This window comes from Mus caroli, chromosome 18 (assembly GCF_900094665.2).
Source record: "Mus caroli chromosome 18, CAROLI_EIJ_v1.1, whole genome shotgun sequence".
In the NCBI taxonomy this organism is placed as follows: Eukaryota; Metazoa; Chordata; class Mammalia; order Rodentia; family Muridae; genus Mus; species Mus caroli.
Window position 1 is genome coordinate 61,171,632 of NC_034587.1, and position 20,868 is coordinate 61,192,499.

At 44.5% G+C, this 20,868-nt stretch overlaps 1 protein-coding gene across 2 annotated transcripts in view; it reads right to left on the minus strand.

Annotated features, from left to right (window-relative positions):
- Nucleotides 1-2,786: 2,786 nt before the first annotated feature.
- The window catches only part of Fech (ferrochelatase), a 33,753-nt gene continuing 15,671 nt past the window's right edge, over nt 2,787-20,868 (minus strand). For both annotated transcript variants that reach the window (XM_021150808.1, XM_021150809.2), the window contains 7 exons: nt 16,160-16,294; nt 13,353-13,459; nt 9,698-9,796; nt 7,712-7,819; nt 7,127-7,291; nt 4,176-4,235; nt 2,787-3,757 (listed from right to left, as the gene is read on the minus strand). In XM_021150808.1, the coding sequence (XP_021006467.1) occupies nt 3,623-3,757; nt 4,176-4,235; nt 7,127-7,291; nt 7,712-7,819; nt 9,698-9,796; nt 13,353-13,459; nt 16,160-16,294 (809 nt within the window). In that variant the 3' untranslated portion in view covers nt 2,787-3,622. The remainder of the gene's footprint in view (nt 3,758-4,175; nt 4,236-7,126; nt 7,292-7,711; nt 7,820-9,697; nt 9,797-13,352; nt 13,460-16,159; nt 16,295-20,868) is intronic.

Here is a 20,868-nt window from a genome sequence, read left to right on the forward strand (position 1 = left end):
CCCATTCATGATAAAAGTCTTGGAAAGATCAGGAATTCAAGGCCCATACCTAAACATGATAAAAGCAATCTACAGCAAACCAGTAGCCAACCTCAAAGTAAATGGTCAGAACTCTGTCTTCTTAATGAGTTTCTTCTTCCCACAAGACTGGGACGCACCAGTCAGTCTGTGCTGTCCTCAGGATTGGGACAGACCTGGCAGTGAGGCCAGAGACTACTGCATGCTTGTCTTAGTCTCACTTCTGTTGTTGTGACAAAATACCCCGGCAAAAGGAAACTGTGGGGAGAAAGGGTTTATTTGGCTTTTAATTCCCGGTCCTAGGACATTACTGAGCGGACACCAAAGCAGGAATCACAGATGTGGTGGAGAGCAAGAGAGACTATACCCTTGCTTGCTGTTTTTTTAATGGCTATCAGCTCATCTTTGACCCTCCAGATGAAGCAGCACAAATGGTCACTCCCTAGAACAAGGGAGCAGACAGTACAGCCTAGTTACTACAGCCATCTTCACCTCTAGCAGGCTGTGGGTCTTTCTGGTGGCCCTGCTGGGCGTTTGGGACAGTATGCTCCCTTGCCTCATGGTGTGATAACAGTTTAGATAAATCGACTCACACTAAGCAAATGTGTGCCTTCAACTGTGGCTTCTTGAATTAAACGCCCAAAGTATGAATACAGAGTCGAGGAGGAAGCCAGGTGCAGCGACTTTATTCTAGAGGATCTATTCTACCGCTTCAAGAGGAAGAGAAGGAAATCTATTTTCAAGATCATCTGAAAATGTAAAAGCCCTAATATTACCTTAGGGCTGTTGACAGGCTTAGTCTGGGCATGCTGAGATGGAAAAATCCACTTCTTCATAGATGATAGTTGCAAACGAATTCTAGACATGATGAAACTAGTAAGACTCACTCAGTGCTGCTGAATTGAGGAAGCCGACGCACTCTGAGGAAGCCTCAGACCTGAAAGCATGGGTTTCTACTGTCAACACTAACTCACTGCTGATGACATGGTGTGCATCCTTCACGCAGGTCTGCGAGAGAGCCCCTTCCCCTGGGCTGGCATCCTCTGGGCTCTTGCAATGACAGCAGTGGAATGAACATTCCCAGCACCGGCAGATCTTCTGGATCAGTTAAAAAATCCAGGTCTGTACACAGTGCAGCTCAAGACAGCACTGGCAGCTCACTGCTAATTACAATGACAAACATTTGTACTTCACGGCTGACAAACAGGATAACAACTCTCAAAGACTCATCAATGCTAACAAGAGATCCCCGTCCTTCCAAACACTACCCTGGTACGTTACCCTCACCTATCTGTGGTTAGCAGTCAAAGGAATCGCATCTTTAGGAGTTGAAGATGCCACAGGCAGTGCTTCCCGTAAGTGCCTCTCAAAGGGCAGTCTGCTCCCACTTCAGTGCCGGCAATAGTTCCAGACAACTCATTCACTGTTTGCTTGGCAAATGGGGGGCTTCGTAGACTCCAGCGGGGACTCCTGAGCTGGCATTTCCCGCAATATCCCCATGCCAATGTTTTCATCTGAAAAGCTGCTCAAGAGCCAAGACTGATGACAAGCAAGTTCCCTGAAAGGGGACTGGGGGAAGGGATAATGGCTGTGTGCATAGCTGTCTGCTAACAGGGGCCACTAGCCCTGAGATGTCCATTCACTGTGGGACAGTCACTCACAGGCCACTCTGAAGCTAATCCCAGAGGTGATGAAATGGATACGGGGACATTCCAAAGTGCCCAGACCCTTGTTCTTTCTCTACAGACTGCTTACTTAGGAAGATAGAGCCAATTCAGACACAGAAAGTAGATGCTGTTCAAATTAGAAAGCCGCTATCAGCATAAGAAACTCTTACCTGGAGCAGAAAGCAGGCTTCGCTGCTGGATTACAAAGTGAATTTCCTGTGTCCAGTCATTTCAGGAGACAGTACAAATCAAACGGCTAAAGCTCACCGTCTATTAACAGTAAATCCTGAGTATAGAATATCTATGCATCCTACTAATTGCTTTCATTTCATGAGCCGTTTTTCTATCAGAAAAAAAAAAAAAACTCAAAGAAATGTTCTGTTTGAAGAGCAAAGTTTTAGAGAAAGTGATTATTACAAATCCTTCAAGGATCCCAAAGACTTTCAAATCCATTTAAATCCAAATATAGAAGATCAGATTCTGCTTTGACATAGTTTTTACATTTTTAGAATAACATTTCATTATAAATTCATGCAAGAATTAGTTATGAGGGAAAAGGAGGTTGATATGATCAAATATGTTGAAGACTATACATATATGTATGTGCATATATTATGTGTATATGTATGTATGTGCATATATGTCTATATATGCATGTGTATATATGTATGCATATATGTGTATGTGCATATATATGTATGTATATATATATATGTATGTGTGTATATGTGTATATATATATGTATATATGTGTGTGTATATATACACATATATGCAGGAAAAGATTAAAATGAAATGATAATTATTACATTAGTTATTTCTTTGTGTTTTACAAATGGCCTAGTCTATAACCATGCCATTTTTATAATAAGAACTTATTCACAAAGAAAATTCAAGGCTATCAGACACAGTCAGCTTTATAAAATAAGCACTCAGTTGAGATTAGGAGAATGGCACTGGAAGGCTCCTTGGCCCCTGGGGAGCTAAGCTCAAATCCATCAGTAGCATTTCCTGGTGGCACTGTCCTTGGAGACAGGAAGAAGACAGAGTCCCCTTCCCTGAGGCACCATGGACTCAAATGAAGGTGTACACAGCAAGGACTGAACTTCCACACGTTTATTAGGCTATGCGCCCGGGGAATCTTAGCACTCTTGAAACACGCACTTGTTTCAGTTTCCAGGGAGGGAGATGAGACTCTTGCAGACACGGCAGTGGACAGTGGCTACACTGTCCACAGAGGCAGTGCCAGGTGACCACTCCAACTCACTCACACTCCCGTACCCATGGATTCGGGGAAAGAGTAGGTAACATCGTGTTTTGTGTTTGGTGCTGGGGATTAAAGTAGGAGCCTTGCAGGTAAGCACACGATCCCAAGCTGTGTGCTCAGCCTAATTCTTTTACAAATTACATTTCATAAATTCACAATATTCACTTAAGCGATAGCTATATCCATAAGACTGTAAACATCTCAGTCGCCACTGGTAGCACATCAGGAGACCCACCACACTGTTGTAGGAAGTTGTTTTGGGCAATAAGTGTAGAATTTGTGTGCGTCTCATAAGATAAAAATGTGAAACTCATTCCTGGGATGTTCCAGTAGACAGATATTCCATATTGATAAACTGACCCCAGGAACAGTCACTATACTTGTATATGAAAATAGAAATCTCAGTAAGAATTTCGAGTCCATCCTCCAAGGAACACAATGTTGTATGTCTGTGATTCTAACTAGCGCCCAGGAAACGGGAGCGGGAGGCACACTGGAAGCCAGCTTGGCCTACGTAGGGAAAGCAAGAAATAAGATCAAATAAAACGAAACACAGGCAAGAGAGAAATCACAGTTTGTGCCCAGATAAACGTGGCTTCTGTCCTCATCGTCCCCAGCGCAGGTGTCTGGAGGCTGCACATCTGCAAACCCCAAGGGTCCTCAGGCAGGGTCACAGCTGTTGGCTGGTGAAGAAGGATTTAGTCTTCCTGCAGACAGGATTTACACAGAGCGGACAGCTCAGACTCAACTGCGTGGAGCACAGCTTGTTGGACTGGATGTGGGAGTGCACCAGATCGGCCAAGGCCTGCAAGACAGAGCACAGAGCCACCTGAGGTGAGGAGTCGAGGGCCCTCCCTGCATGTATTCCCTGAGCTTGTCCCGGGAAGATTGTTCCAGATGGGGGTTTCTTTTAAACTGAGCTGGACAGGCATCGTCAGCTTAGGGCAAGTTAAAACGGACACTTCGGGAAGTGAATCCTCTTACCCCACCCACCGCAGCTGTTCACTGAGAAGCAGACTGCAAATTAGGCAGCTGTGGTGGGCAAACTAAGGAGACTGGGGCTACCTGCAGGAGAAAGGAGCAGAGAAGGAATTTGCTCTTAGTTTTGTAATTAATTGGAACTCTAAATGTACTAATATGTGAGAAAACCAATATTCTGCAGGAGTTTCTCAGAGGACTACTCTGCGCTGTGTTCTACTAGAATGGTTGTAACACTGCGGTACCTTGGAGAACAATGGATTTCCATTAAGAGACTCCGCTCTTCTGATGTTCTCAGCTCCACACTGAATCAAAGGAGAATGGGAAGAAAACAGACACGTTTTATTTTTCCTTTCCTTTCCTTTCCTTTTCTTTTTTTTAAAAGACACTAAGTGCCACAAAAGAATAAATGCACAGAAATACACACACACACACACACACACACACACACACACACGCACGCACACGCACGCACACACTCAGCCTGACGGTGAATGGCTGCAGAAGGCTCCTAATTGACGGTTGTGGTCGGGTACTGGATGGGCAGACTGACCAGGCTACCAGAGGCTGCTCTGGTGTCCCTGTGTTCCCCTGCCCTGTCCTTCCCACAGTGGTGTGCGTGCTGGATGGGTCTCTGGAGCGATCCAAGCCCATATCCCTCTGTCCTTGTCCCTTTCCCTAATGCAGGCCTTGCAGACTCATCTAGTAAATGTTGCTGCAATTAAGTAAAATTTCCTATTTACTTTGAGCCCAAGTAAGTGCTAAAATGAAGGAAATTAATTTATGGAGTCTAAAACATACTGGTTTTAAATTGGACCCAATGTAGAATGGATTTTAAAATAAAATTTTAAATAGGAGCCGGGCGTGGTGGCGCACGCCTTTAATCCCAATCCCAGCACTCGGGAGGCAGAGGCAGGCGGATTTCTGAGTTCGAGGCCAGCCTGGACTACAAAGTGAGTTCCAGGACAGCCAAGGCTACACAGAGAAACCCTGCCTAGAAAAACAAAAAAACAAAAAAAAATTTTAAATAGAAAAAAATGTAAGAAAAAATTTGAGTATGTTCTGTATCATTCTTTTTCCCTGTTAAAAAAAAAAAAACAATTAATTATTCCCATATAATAGAGAACTGTGTATGTGGCTAGGTTCATCTCTTTCCCATCCACACGGAGACATACATAGTCGTTTTATCTTCTAGATTGACATTTACAGGAGGAGCCCACACGGGAAGCCTATCAGCAAACACCTAGACCTCAATATGGAGGCTCTACTTAAATAAAAAAAAAAAAGTCGCAAAGTGTCCACAGCAATAGAACAGCAGTGTCAGTAATCAGCAGGGGTGGGTGGGCCAGGAAGATGCAAGAGCCACGAATCTGTCCATGGGACAACACAAGGGTTTATAGTCATGCAGCATACGATAGTAAAAAAAAAAATTTAAAAATTCAAATGAGTATTAATCAAGGATTTACTAAAAACAGCTATGGGCATTTGACTGCATTTACTCTCACATATACATGTGATATATATTTAAAAAGAGAAAACAGGGATCACAAAAATGTATGGCTAAGACGTCATTAGCCTATTATTATTATTAAAGCAGACACGCTTAGGGAAGAGGAAGGTGTTTTATGAAGACATTAACCTACGTCCTCTCTGAGGGTCGGGAGAGACATGACCCACTCCTGACCTGGCACCGTTTGGTACCATCTGAGAACTTTATTGTTTTTATCAGCAAAAGGCAAAAAGTTGTTTCTATTTTGGAGTAAAACATTTTTTAAACTTTTAAAGTTAGTTGCTTTAAGCATGCTATATTTTCATATCAAAATAATGATAGTTACCTAGTTCTCTTTATTCACTACAGGGATTCATTTATTAATCACTAATAATCGTCTTGGTAACTGATAGCCTCCACTTATAATACAAACGAATGGAAACTATCATGCAACACAGAGAAAAAACTTATTTTCAAACACCCTATCCTAATTAAGTCTTATTCTTATACTTTTGGTTGTGAGGCTAGCCTTTAACGGCTGAGCCATCTCTCCAGCCCAGGTCTTATTCTTATTACTGAAGTCTCTCTAGCAAGTTTAAAATTAGCCAGCGTCATGGTGGGCAAACAGAAGCATCTGTAAATAAAACCCATGAGAACAATGAGGCCTCATCTTTGTCAGTTACAACTTAACTCCTAGTGATTAGACATTATAGGCTCCCCTTAACTTATTGATGCTTGACTGGCTTAGACACACTAGTAACAAGAGACACACTAATACCTGACAACTGGTTCCAGTGCTGACCCTACCCACTCTCCACTCTGCCCCTCACCGACACCCAGTCCCACAAAGGGAATAGATTTCAGTGGAGCCAGACTTCCACCAGTCACCTATGGGAAGGCCATGAGTTCTCATCCAAGATGAGAGGGAGAAAAGGACTTCCTGAGTCCCCATGCTTCCAAACTTCGCATAGAAACACTTCAATAAGCCAGTGAAGGTTTCGGGCTAGCCCTCAGAAGCTACAAGACAGGTAAGCAACAGTTTTTTCCACCCTGAGTGACGCGTCCCATCCATCTTATGCCAACAGTGGTATTTGTTATTTCAATAGTCAGATTGATCACAACTTGTTAGCAAACAGCTAATTAAGTGAGTGCACTGAAGAGGTCAACAGAATTACAGCACACACTGCTTCCTGTTTGTTCTGTGCTCCTCTGAAATGTCAAAGACGCCTAGGCCACAAGCCCAACCAGAAACAGTGTATCAGCCCAAGGACTGCATTAAGTGTAGAGAATTAATTCTAGACTGGTAAACAGTTTCCCTCACAATTGGTGAGAGATTCAAGCCCTTTTCACGAAAGATTTCACCTTCAGATGGACGGTACGGTAACTTAGACCGAACAAAGTATTAGTTTCTTCAGTGATACTGGGCAACATGGTTTAATAAAGACATAAATGTCCTCTCTACTGCTGATGTAGAATTAATTTATAAAGCATTATTCAAAATGATGAATATATAATATATACAAGCACACTAAGTCTGTCTCTGTCTGGCCTCTGCTTTCCAGTGCTGGGATTAAGGGAGTGTGCCACTACACCCAGCCCCATAAACAGTAATTTTTTTTCAAAGGTATAGTTTGGTAGTTGTAGAAAAAAAAAATTCAGGTTCAAACAAACCATGATGGGTCTAAGAAGCCATAAAGGCCCGCTTACCTTCTGAGCCAACACTTGAGAGTATTCAATATCCAGTTCGTAGAGTGTCTCAATGTGGTCACTGGTAAATGCTATTGGAACCAAGAGGATGTTCTTCCTCCCCCGCTCACAAAGCCCTTTGATAGCCTCATCTGTCTGAGGGCCCAACCAGGGTACTGGACCAACCTATGAGAAAGGACAACCACCATGGAAATGGAACATTTCTCCTGACACTTTAACAACATATTATTATCAGGCCCCAACACACGCTAGGAGCATGCCCACATCTGCCCATCCTGGTGAGAGTCACTCTTAGGCCTCCTTGATAGGTTTGAATATTTTTATACTGAGGTTTGAATCCTTCTAGAGGCTGGCCTGACCTGATGATACAAATAAACACTTTCTTTCATTAAAGCTAAAAGTCAGATAGTAACTGACACAGCTCTACAGTTGTCCATCTCCCCTTCTGTCTGCTTGCTCTTTGCAGAGTTCTTTCTGCCCACAGTGAGCAGTCAACTTACAGAAAAGCTTGCTGGCATGGAAGCGCCCAAATTCCCATTTATAGATTAGGGATCAAACAGATTTTCTCCAGAGATGCTGACCTACCTTGGACTGCCAAACCAGTCGGTAGGGGTTGGGGTAACCCAGCTTTTCCATGACTTTGTGGACAGTGGCTCCTACCTCTTGGGGATAGGGGTCCCCTCTGTTGACAACCTGCAGTAGGGACAAAATAACATGCTGTCACCAACACTGTGAGGATATCAAGCACCACTGGCTATACAGGGACAAGATGAACGTGAGCTAGACCCCTCCCTTGCTCTCCTTCAGACTAATGACAGTTGGATCTGAGCATTGGCAGAGAAGTTCCTCGGCCCCCCCAGACTTTCATTATCTTTTCCTGTCATTGTACAGGAATAAAGGCTTCCTGTCTACTTCATCCCCACATCTGATGTGTGCAGTAGGCACCCAATAAATACTGCGTTGGTGAAATGAAATACTAAGACAATATTTGATGACAGTACTAGTGGACAAATGATCATTAGAAGAATAATTGTAGAAGGGATGAGAGAAACACAAGGTTGCCTCTGGCACAGTATGACAAGAACCACTGCAGGAAGGATCCACCATTACAGCTCCGGGATGTCCCAGTGTAAATCTGCCTGCCCCTCTCTGGAGCTTCACTCTGGTACCTCAGGTCTCATCACACCAAGAATGGACCCTCGGAAAGGATTTGCATGACACCACGAAGGAGACTGAAATGAAACAGGCAGCCTCCCAGTGAGAGGACTCTCTCCCTAAAGCTATCTGCTATTAACGTAATGGCTGCATCTTCAGGTGAGCTGCCCGGGGCTTGACTCTGGTGACCACCAAGGGTGGCACCCTCCACCTGAGGATGGCTGGTCCCATTGATCATGCGTTTCAGACCGACCACACCTAAGAAAATGTAATCTTCCACCTCCGTGACTAGGAAAACAGCGCTCTCAGGATGGGACGCTTCTTCTGAGTGGATAGAACTAGGGACTGTGTCCAAGACCTTTCAAATATCAGACAGCACACAAGTCCGATATTTCCAAGTTTCCTGTGACTCAGGAAGTGACTTTTTTTTCCATGTTCTCATTGATTTGCTTGTCATTTTATAATTTACACGTAGAAGTAATTTTAACAGTGTATTTATACAAACTTTTGTCAGATTTATATGACTGAATATTTCCCCACATGTGTGGCTTGAATTTTCAATTATTTATTTACTCACTTAACAACCCCAAATCAGTCCTTTCTTTCCTCCCAGGACCCCCTCACACAAGCCCTCCCCCAATTTCACCTTCCCCTTTTCTTTTGAGGGGGGGAAGTCCCCCTCTGGGTGTCATCCCCCCAACTAACACCCCCCAACACACACACACACCAACCCCACATATCAACTCACTTCAGGGCTAGGCACATCCTCTCCCACTGAGGCCAGATAAGGCAGTCCATTTAGGGACTTGGGATCCACAGGCAGGCAGGCAGGCCGGCAGGCAGGCAACAGGCTCAGAGACAGCTCCTGTTCTAGTTGTTGGGGGACCCGCATGAAGGATGTGACATTTTATGGGCAAGCTGGTGTATCACACAATGAACTAAGGACCACACACTGTCTGCTGTACATTCTCTGGCCAGGCTGTGGTCCCTAGTTTTAGCAAATCAGAAACCATACAGGCTTCCTAGCAGGCACAGGCTTCTGCTAAGGTTTGAAGACAGAGTTTGGGCTTAGTGTGAGCAAGGCACAGCTCAGTATCGGGAAAGTGCGCACTGTGTTCTTCCCATTCGGCAGGTAGAAGCTTCTTTCAGCTGGTGCATTTGTTAGGAACACTAAGATCTGAATGAATCTTCCAGTTATCGTTTTAAAGAAGGCTATTAATAAGAGATCTATTTGTGATATTGGGCAATGAATTAATTGCTGGGAGGTTTTAGAAAGTGTCTATGAGCAAGCTAAGGCTGGGAGCTTAGAATTCATGCTTGCACTGAGCTGAGCACAGACCGGAGCCAGATCCACTTTACACATTGAGAAAGTCAAATGACTCAGTCCTCGGCCACCAACAAAATGCTCGTACTTACAGACATCGGCAGGGAGTGGGCAGAAAACAGAATGACCACCTCGCTTCTCTTCTCCTCTGGAAAATGGTTCAGCTCTTTCAGAATGTGGTCTGCAAAGCACTGTGGGAACCCCAGGAATGGGGAAGAGGGTGGTGAGAAGAAAGCAAAGAACTGAAGTAGGATCTAAGAAATGAGAGCCGCACCAAAAACCTTAGCGCAGTCTTCAAAATCTGGAACCCCATCTCTCTCTCTCTTTTTTTTAAAAAAAAATGCAAACATCACAGTCTCTTTGCTTTGGTTTAGCTTCGAAATGGCTCGCAATGGTTCCAGGGGCCTGGGGAATTTGATGGGAAACTTCTAAAGCTCACTAATGGCTCTCTGCAAATGAACTCGGAGGAGCTGCTTCCCCACGGGAAGAGCGGGGCACACTTCCAGATGGAAAGGAAACACAGATGGGAAGGAGAGGTTGTTTTAAGACCTCACATTTGCTCTGTTAGCAGGAAAACAGCTTACAGGGTCTTTCTAAATCTCCCTTACTTTGGCTTTCAGGCCTATCACATTAAAATACATTAGCCAGAAATAGGAGAGAAACAAGAAAATACTCTTCTATTTTTATGACATCTTCCTTACGAGTAGAACCTGTACCAAAGCACTCCTCCTCACAAGCGTCCTAATGACAGATGATGAGCTGTGCAGCCCCCATTAAACACACAGGGGGGAAGGCTGCAGTTGACGGGAGGCCTAGCTGGCCATATGTGTGAATGTGGACTAGAATCCAGGTCCTGCTGCCTCCCCACCTCTGCCCGCCAGACCAGCTCCCTCCCTCGCTTCTTAGCTGGCACTTGCTGATTCTCACGGGTAGGTGCTGAAACACCAGATCTGAAGAGACTTTCTTTCATCTTACACTTGAATCATTCCTTGTCAGGCTTATAAGGAAAACAAAGGACAGAAATGGGCCAACTGATAAAACTTGAATGTGGCTGAGAATCAGACAGAAGTTGATATCAGTGTTAAATAAACTTCTGCAAAATTTTGTATTATAGTTATGTTAAGAGAATACCTCTGATCTTAAGGTTGTGTGTGTGTTCCCAAGTAGTTCAAACATATATATATATATCTATATACATACATATACATATCAATATATATCACACATATATATACACATACAGAGAATATGTAAGTGATAGGTCAAGTGATACAAATAACACAGGAATACAGGTATAGAACAGATGGCAACTCACGGCATCATTTTTAAAGATTTTACTTATTTTGTGTGTGGGGGTATTTTGTCTGCATGTATGTCTGTGCGCCCTGTGTATACTTGGTGCACACAGAAGCCAGAGTCCATCAGAGCCCCTAAGACTAGAGCTACTAAGATTGTGAGCTGCCATGTGGGTGCTGGAAATCAAACTGTGGGTCCTCTGCAAGAGCAGCCAGTGCTCTGAACCACTGAGCCATCTCTGCAGCTTAATTTTTAATTATGTGCGTGCGTGTATGTGTGTGTGTGTGTGTGTGTATGCACGCGCGCATGTGCGCACATATTGCTGGGAACTCAACTGGAGTAGTGGTGTGCTCTTAACCAATGAGCCAGCTCTCCAACACATTATCCTTCTTAATCTTGTAGTTATTTTGCATGTCAGAAATAATTTCCAAATAAAATTTAAAGAACAGAATCGCACAAGCTTGTAGTTGACGCAGTTTTGATACATACGAGTGTTCCGTCAATACTCTAAGTTCCAAACTAGTCCCTAGGACTACTAAACTAGTCCCTAGGACTACTAAACTAGCTTTCATTCTGGAACTCGCAAGTGTGGGTCAGAAAATGCCCTAGTGAAGAAGATGGGACTCAGAGAAGGCATCTGGTGCTCTTGTCCTCCCTCTCCCTTCCTCCTCGTCTCCATGTTGTGTGGTAACATTTGATACAAAAGCTGTATTTTTATAGTGTTCATAATGTCTAGGAAGCAAGACTGCTCAGGAAGGATTATTTTTAGAGACCAGCCTACATAAAAAAAAAAAAAGCCACTGTAAAGTTTATGTGGAGACCTGGAATAGACATTTACTGCAACTCCTCCAAAAGCTAGATAAACATCAGTCTTAGAGGAAAGGTGCTAAGATGGCTCTTTTGAGTAACTAGCACTGATAACATGCAGGAACATGAGATTTAAGGCCCTATTTTTCAGTTGAGTCTATGTAAGACTTTTAGGGGATTGAAGCCCCACCCCCTTCCTTTCCTTTCCTCAGCTTGTAAAATTGCAAGTAAGAACACAATCCCTCAGGGCTTTCGAGAGTCACTAAGCCATCTTCAAAACTCAAGCGGCATGGGCAAACAGAAGTGCTACTTAAATCACCTAAGACCCATCTGCAGGATTTTCTGTGCACAGCCCCTGTGCGAAATGAAAGCAGCAAGACCTCTCAGAGCCTTCAATCACACCAGCCAGGAGGGCAGATAAATGCCTCTAAAATTCCCTTTCCTTTTATGAACAGAGACTTCCTCGGTTAAGAGACCTTTCCATCTTTCTGCTTCCCCCTTTCAAAGGGCTGAATTTTAATGCAAATCTAATTACTCCCGCGATCAGGGCAGGCAGATGCTGTGCAGATCCCCTGTTCCTGTGCCACATGTCAGCTCAGACCTGCAATACCCCTCCTTCCCAGCCACGGCTTCAATAGAAGCATTCTGGGCCTTAGGCGCTCCAGCTACCTCTGGCTGGACCCAGGAGAACGATGAACGCTGGACACAGGCGCGCAGCCCACAGCGACACCCATCCCTAGGGGACCTCTTTTACTCCTGCACGAGCCTTAACCCTTTCCCTGCCCATAGGACACCACTCTGGGGAAGTCAGCCTGATTTTAATGCTGTCTACTGCCATCTAGTGGTCACAGGTTTTAAGTACTGCCAATTTTTGCAGATATTTGCCAAAGAGCACAGAATGAATGAAGTATATAAAATACAAAATAAATCCAAACCACTTCATATATCTAGACCTAAAATAACTCAAAAACAAAAGCTTCTACAGACTCAAAACATTATCTGAATTAATTGGGATTCGTTTTTAAAATCAACTTCGCTCTCATGTTTTGTTTTGTTTTTTAAATAAGGTAATACCAATTCAAAGCTAATGGTTTTCGAATTGTAATTTTAACTGATTCTTCTAGAGTAAAAGTACCCACTGACAGAATATTTATTACAAAGGTAAATGTACAGGAGAAATGAAAATTTTCTTTTGATGTACAAACCTTTTCCATTATAATGCTGTTTACTTTCATGTTTCCAAACATGTACCTATTCACTGCCTTCACTTTTTTTTAATCCTTTGATGTTTTTGAAGGATTTTTAAAATATAGGATTTAAGTAATATGTTGGTCTTTCAATTTAGACACATAAGTTAGCAGAAGTCGATATAATCCTCAATGTTCTTCTGGACGCTGAGAAATACCAACTCAAAGTCTAACTGTGGGCCTATAGTATAATCTGAAGAAAGGAAAGGGTCTGATCCTTTTAGCCTTTACATTTATCGTCATTTTTCATGGTAAGTGAGAAGGCTAACGGTGTGGTGTTAACACGCAGCATGCAGTTTACGCAGGAGAACGCAGGCTCAGCGAGCACCCCCGACAGACAGAGCAGCTGGGTGGCACTGGGTGCTGGGAGGACAGAGGCTACCCTGAGCATACACACCTGGATGAGGAGGGGGTGCGTGGGCCACCTGTCGATTGTGCTCCACTTCATGGTGGGCTTCTGGCCCACCTCGTTATAGTATCTGTAAATGGCATTTAAGCTGCTGCCTAAAAGACAAGGGAGCCATTTAGTAGATGCACTTGGTCGTGGTGGAAACATAACGCAGACGAGTAAAGGCAATGATTGTGAGTTCAAAGTGGGCAGCTGCATCTATACAGAAACCCAGTCTAATTACAATCTTTTCAATACTCTAAAATGCATATAGATTTAACAACCCAGCGAATGAAGATCACTAAAAAGCAATCAATTTCAACAGACCTTCAAAGATTACTGAGGCCATTTCTACCGAGAAACAGGAGGGCTCTGAGCTTACGCAATAGAAGCCATTGTGAACTTGCAAGGAGCAGGTCTTACGATGGAGGGCATGTGAAGAAAAGCGTCCCTATTGTGGTCAGAATCGGCCTCATTACACGCAGTGTAGGGGGTGAGGAAGACAGACACAAGTGGGCTGTTATCTCAGCATGCTGACGCGGCACTGTTTCACTCTAGAGGAACCGGTTCCTGGCATTCTCCTTTACAGCTGTTTTACTTCACCAAGTTTCTGTGTTAGAATATGAATAGTTCTCTGTCTGGAGCAGAACCACCTTTTCTAAAGATGCCATCATAGAGCAAGTGGCCTATTGAGGGGTCTAAAGGCCCTGTATTTAATCAACTTTTACAAGATGCATCATTACCCTGGAATAAAGTAAGCAGACACTACACTCTAAACAAAAGTTGTGTTCCTAAATTGTTGTGAATATGACAACCCAAATGGCAGAATGAAGCCGCAGCTTTTCCCCAGCTTGGGGAAGCTGGCACTGGGGTCAATCCTAAGGCCTATAAACCCAATCCTGACAGGGCCCCCTTTCTCAGTCCTGCACATAACAAGTTCCAACAGGTCTGTGCTGACCATCACCAGTCCCCTGGGATTCTTGCCATAGGAACCAGTTAAGTTGCCAGTTTAAAAAGCTTACTTGGGACACAGATATAGTTTAGCTCAAACTGTTTGGTCAGGCTAAAATCCAACTTGTATATAAAAAAAAAAAATCATTGGGTTCAACGTCAATGAGTGGAATATAATGAAGTAAGAGAATCCAAGCTTGGGGGTCAAAAATAATCCCCAATAGAAAGCAAAGCATCTCATCCCCTTCACATAGCAGATCCTACTGCACACGTGGGCGTGGTTTTCTGATGGACAGGAGGGCTTCTGCGAGTGTCAGTGGACAACAGTCAACAAACTACAGAAGTAGTTAAAAGGGGGGAAATGTAAATGAGGAAGATGCTATGAGAAATACACAGAGCCTGTTTAAAAGACAGAGTGGCAAAGGAGACCACTGGCCTCAAAGCAGAAACGCGGTTCCTGAACCGTGCGCAGCCCAGAAGCCTAAATGCTTGGGCTTCCACATGAGATGCCCTAAGGAGAGCAGTGGACCCTGAGCTCTGACCACACAGTGAGAGCCACCAGCAAGCTAAGGAGTGCATCTGTTGCCATACAAATAACCACTTTTAATTTACGTACTTTTGAGAGCAGACATCTGTAGGCTAAGGGACATCTTGTGAAGCAAGATAAAAATATCCCTTGAAAATACTAAGATCTGATTAAGTAAATCACAATTCAAACTTCTGGACAGCACGTGGAAGATTGGGTATTTTAACACTCTCTCTCTCTCTCTCTCTGTCTCTCCACACACTCACATACACACTGTACGCCTCAGTATTTAAGGCACACAACACTAGGAATGTTTCCGCTGTAGATTTTTACTTCTCCTTATAGCTATAATAACATTAATATTCAAAGAAACTGGGAGCATAACTGCGCTGACCTAAGTCCTGGAGAAAATGCACTTCTATTTGTGGGTAATAACAGAAGCTTTACCTATAATAAGCGTAACTGGGAGTGGGGGCGCACACCTTTGATCTCAGCACTCAGAAGGCAGAGGTAGGTAGATCTCTGTGAGTTCGAGGCCAGCATAATCTACATAGTGTGACCCTGGCTCAAACAAGAAAAAAAAAAAAAAACGAACATGAATATAGACCCTTTCCCAAGCTGCTTCTTCTTCTTCTTCTTCTTCTTTTTTAATCTTCAGTCAAATATACAGAGGACTGCAAGGAGTAATGGACACAGAAAAATCTGTACAATGTCAACTCAAGGCCTCACATTGGTTTTGTTGTTGCTGTTTTTGTTTGTTGTTGGGTTTATTTGTTTTTGAGATGGGGGTCCTACTTAGAGCCTTGGCTGTCCTAGAACTCACTAAGTTGATCAGGCTGGCCTCAAACTCATAGAGACCAGCCTGCCTCTGCCTAGGATTAGAGGTGTGAGCCACCACACCCGGCAAGGATAGAGTTTTAAGTTAACCGGTAACCCATAACTGAAGGAGAGACAGACACAAAAATAAAAATAGCAGCGTTTTCCATTATCACAGGACACTTCTGTTTTCAAAATAGAAACCGGTATTCCCTTTGCTCCTTTAATAAAAACGTCAGGGTAGACATAAAAATAAGTTTATGATACAAACCTAGAAAGTGACCTGTTAACCAACTGTATTGAAGTAGTAACCAAGCACGGCCACCACCCACCATTTCTAGTCTCAGCTGATTGGCTGATAATTCCAGACGCACACGCGGCCTGCAGTCTCAAAGTAAGTGGCCTAGGCTCTCACGGGTAATGAAGACGGTCCAGATTCGCCATTCAGATTCCAAACACCATCAGCACTCAGACTCCTGGGCTAACCGTGCCAGGGGCACAGCCGCCTGCGAGACGTCCTTACCTGTGGTGGAGCAGCTATACTGTGGGTACTGTGTGAAAGCAATGGCCCTCTCTAGCCCATCTCTCTCCATCTCTTCAATTGCCTCTTCTGTCAGGGGATGGACGTACCGGAATCCAATATAGTATTTGTGAGGTGCTATTAGGAAGCACAAGCGGAAAGGAGAAGGGATTAATCTTTATATAGATTCCTCGGAGTCACCAAACATGGTGTAATGGCCAGGACAATAAACGACTAACCTAATTTTCTACAATGCTGATATGGTGAGCAGGTTAGGACATTCCTGGCATCTTGTCCATCACTTAGCAGGCATGGGGACGCTTGGTCATTCTCTGAGATCGGCAGTCCTACCTGCCTACCTTTTGTTAACGTGATCATCTTTAAAATGCAAGCTCTTATTCTTATTCTCTGTTCTCATCTGTCAGGAAGAGACTAAAGAAAAGAGAGCGGAGAAGAACCCCACAACTAGTACACCTATCTGGGCATGGTGGCACAGTCTTCAGTCCCAGTCTCAGGAGTGGGATCTTTGTGAGTTTGAGACCAGCCTGTTCTATATAGCAAGTTCCATGACAGCCAGGGCTACATAGTGAGACTCCACTTGAGTTTTTACATTTTAGTACTCATTCATGGCATGTACTGTCTGCATTGAGCAAAGTGGCATAGGCCTGTAACCTCCAACATTCCGGAAGCAAGAACAGAAGGCCAAGTTAAGGCCTGCTGGGGCTACAAGGTAAGTTCGAGGCCAGCCTGAGTCACATTGCTAGAACAATGTCTCAAAGCAAAGCCAAACAAACAAGGGCCTTGTAGAACAGGACACTGATCACAGCAATCACAGCATACAAGTGCCTCAGGCAGGCCAAATGAGTCTGAAGTCAGTGTGATCCAGGGCACGTTCAAGGCCAGTATTGAGAGAATGAGAACTTGACTCAGGAAAAAAAAAAAAAAGAGAGAGAAAACAAAAAAAGACTTCTAATCATCGCTCTCAGATAAGCCTGGCCGCCTGGAAGAAGCAGGGTTCAACAGATGTGCCCGCCCGCAAGAAACAAAGAGCATATGAAATTCCTAGCCAAATGGATGGACCTGGAGGGCATCATCTTGAGTGAAGTAACACAATCACAAAAGAACTCACACAATATGTATTCATTGATAAGTGGATATTAGCCCAAAACTTAGGATACCCAAGATATAAGATACAATTTGATAAACGCATGAAACTCAAGAAGAATGAAGACCAAAGTGTGGACACTGTGCACCTTCTTAGAATTGGGAACAAAACACCCAGGGAAGGAGTTACAGAGACAAAGTTCGTAGCTGTGATGAAAGGATGGACCATTTAGAGACTGCCGTATCCAGGGATCCATCCCATAATCAGCTTCTAAACGCTGACACCATTGCATACACTAGCAAGATTTTGCTGAAAGGACCCAAATATAGCTGTCTCTTGTGAGACGATGCCGGGGCCTAGCAAACACAGGAGTGGATGTTCACAGTCAGCTATTGGATGTATCACAGGGCTCCCAATGGAGAAGCTAGAGAAAGTACCCAAGGAGCTAAAGGGATCTGCAACCCTATTGTTGGAACAACATGATGTACTAACCAGAACCCCGGAGCTCTTGTCTCTAGCTGCATATGTATCGAAAGATGGCCTAGTCGGCCATCAATGGAAAGAGAGGCCCATTGGACTTGCAAACTTTATATGCCCCAATATAGGGGAATGCCAGGGCCAAAAGAATGGGAATGGGTGGGTAGGAAAGTGGGGGGCGCTATGGGGGACTTTTGGAATAGCATTGGAAATGTAATTGAGGAAAATATGTAATAAAAATATTAAAAATCAAAAAAAAAAAAAAAAAAAAAAGAAACAAAGAGCAGCTGGGCTGCCTGGAAGAGGCTCAGGCTAACTGCAAAAGATGTCCAGCCCACGGAGATGCCTGCTGGCTGTGCAGTGGGCTCCAGGTTCCCAGCTTTTGTGAGGTGCCACCCATGCTGTGGTGGGCTTTGGTGACGCGTCTGCATCTGAGGCAACAGTGTCCCTATGAGTAACGCTTACCCGTATCCCTGCTAGTACGCTCCATAAACCTCATCGGTTCACCAGCTTAGCCATATTTTGATCTATCATCTGTTTCCTATTTGGGGGAGAAGATGCTTGTTCATGCCTCCTCAGAAGTAGTGTCACCCAAGGGGACAGTGACTTGACAAAGGGTCATGAGTACCAAGGCCCACTAAGGGCTAGGAACCCAAGGAGAGCTGCCAAGGTTGAGAGAAACAAGAGGTAGCTCCCAAGGGAGGTGACTCTGCTGCCTGCGTGAAGGTGGTCAGGCTGGTGCTCCTATTCTTCCTGTACGCAACTTCCACGTGCTCAGTGAACACACAGACCTGGAGGCTGGCTGAAGGACACAGAGGTGCAGGAATCAATGGGTAGAAGCATAGGTAAATATACAGGCAAATGGATAGACCCAACAGAGGAGAAAAGACAATTTTATGCCACATTGAGTGATTTAATGACTTGTCGGGCGAGCCACTGAGCTTAGCCCCAAAGTTGTAGTGAGTCCTGAATATTTTAAAAATAAATCTCCAGAGGACAGAATGCTCAATCACTAGGTTAAAAAGCTACCTTCCCAGCAACTTCAAGTACAAAATGAGTGCTGTGATCCTCTGATGGCTTACACGGAGGAGCATTAGTGTCAGAACCTGCCCACATGGAAAGTCCTGGCTTTTCGTTATATGGCCTTACAATAAAATGACAGAAGGTGGGAAGGTGCCCTGGGACTCTATTCAGCCAACCTGGGAGCCTGAAGCCACAGAAAGGCTGGACATTCAACAGCTTCCTCACAGTGACTGGAGGAAAGGGTGAGAAGGTGGGAGAGAGGCATTCCTATCTGGTTTGTTGTTCTTTGTTGTTTTGTTTTGTTTGTTTTGAGACAAGGTCTCTATGTAGTCCTGGCTACTGTGGAATTCACTAAGTAGACCAGGCTGGTCTTGAACTCACAGAGATCTGCCTGCCTTTGCTCCCAAGTGTTGGGATTAAAGGTGTGGGCCACCACTCCCAGCTTTTCTTTCTCAAATCTGATATCTGATAGGGCTCTTCATGGGGGTGGACGCTAGAGTGACCTATAAACCAGAAGGACTGGCACCTCTCTAACTCTTCTTTCCATTAAATAAATTGCCCACCAAATCCCCTACCATGATAAGGCAACAATCAGAGTTTGTTCTCTACCAAGTAGGCGTGGGTAGAGACAGCTAAGGCTTTCTGCTATATCTAAAGAGATGCACTGTGGCCTGTGTGGAGGAACTGTGCATGAGAGGCCCCTGAGCCATGGAAATGACAAGATGCAAACCTGACGGTCAGAAGTGCGGGTGAACAATTCTCTAAGTGAGGTGGTCTGCCGAGGGAGGAGAAAACTGGGTGCCTTGGTGCGACAGGACTGGTATTCTCCTGAGAACATTTCAAGCTGATATTCAGTGATACTTTCTCAGAGTCCTGCCTAACAGGCTGCTCTCTCTGAGGGAGCCAGGATCATCAACTCCTGTCCTGAATCCGAAGCCGTAAGTGCGTCTACGATGGACATACGCCAATGGCTAACTGGAACTTTTTCCAGTTTTAACATTGCTCATTCTGCTGGTTGGCTCTGTCAGGTTGACACAAACTACAGTCACCTGGGAAGAGGGTGACTTGAGGAACTGCTACATCAGACTGGCTTGGGGGAATGTCTGTGGTGCATCCTCTTGACAGATACGGGGGGGGGGGGGGGGAGGAGGGGTGTCGGGTGGCAAGCTCGCTATTGGCAGTGCCACGCCTGGGTAGGAGGTCCTGGATGGTATAAGAGGGCAGGCTGAGCTAGCCACGAGGGGCCAGCAAGAAAGCAGTGCTCCTCCATGGTCTCTGCCTTAGTTTTTCCTTAGCTCTCCTCAGTGATGGACTGTTACACGGAAATGTAAAATGGGATGCACTTTCCCCCAGGTTGCTTTGGGCCAGCGCAGTATCACAGTGACAGAGAGCAAACCAGGGCACTCACAGTGGCTCCTGCTTTAGCATTGTACGGAACCGTGTCCTACAGTCCATGTAGCATCTGTAGCTCACTCTTGCATTTCATGGCTCAGTCTATGTAGAGGTTATCACAGGTTACCAGACGTGTGCGGGTCAGAGCCAGGCCAATGAGCCAGGCCAACGCAGCAAGGCGTTGATGCCTCACAATGGAGGTGCTGTTGGCTGAAAGTGTGACTGAAGGCTGCCCAGTGACTCCGGCCAACAACTTCTCTAAATGCTCAGCTATTTACCATCCAACTAGAAGAAAAGGCCACAGCAAGTCTTACCCTCTGTGCACGGAATATTGCTTCTTCTTTATAAACTAGCTCAACTTAATTTTAAACTTCCTTTTGAAACACTTTCTGGCATTTCAGTTTGTTTACTTGTAACACTGGAAGTCATTTTTGAAAGTTTCACAGTCAGAGGATAGTGCCTTGAGAATTCTCCCTCTCTCTTACACACACACATTCTCTTTCCCTCTCTCTTATACATACATATACATATTCTCTCCCTCTCTCCTACACACACACACATACTCTCTCTCACTCTCTCTCTCTCACACACACTCTCTCTCTCTCTCTCACACACACACATTCTCTCCCCCTCTGTCTTATATACACAGGTATACACACACACATTCTCTCTCTCTCTCTCTCTCTCTCTCTCTCTCTCTCTCTCTCTCTCTCTC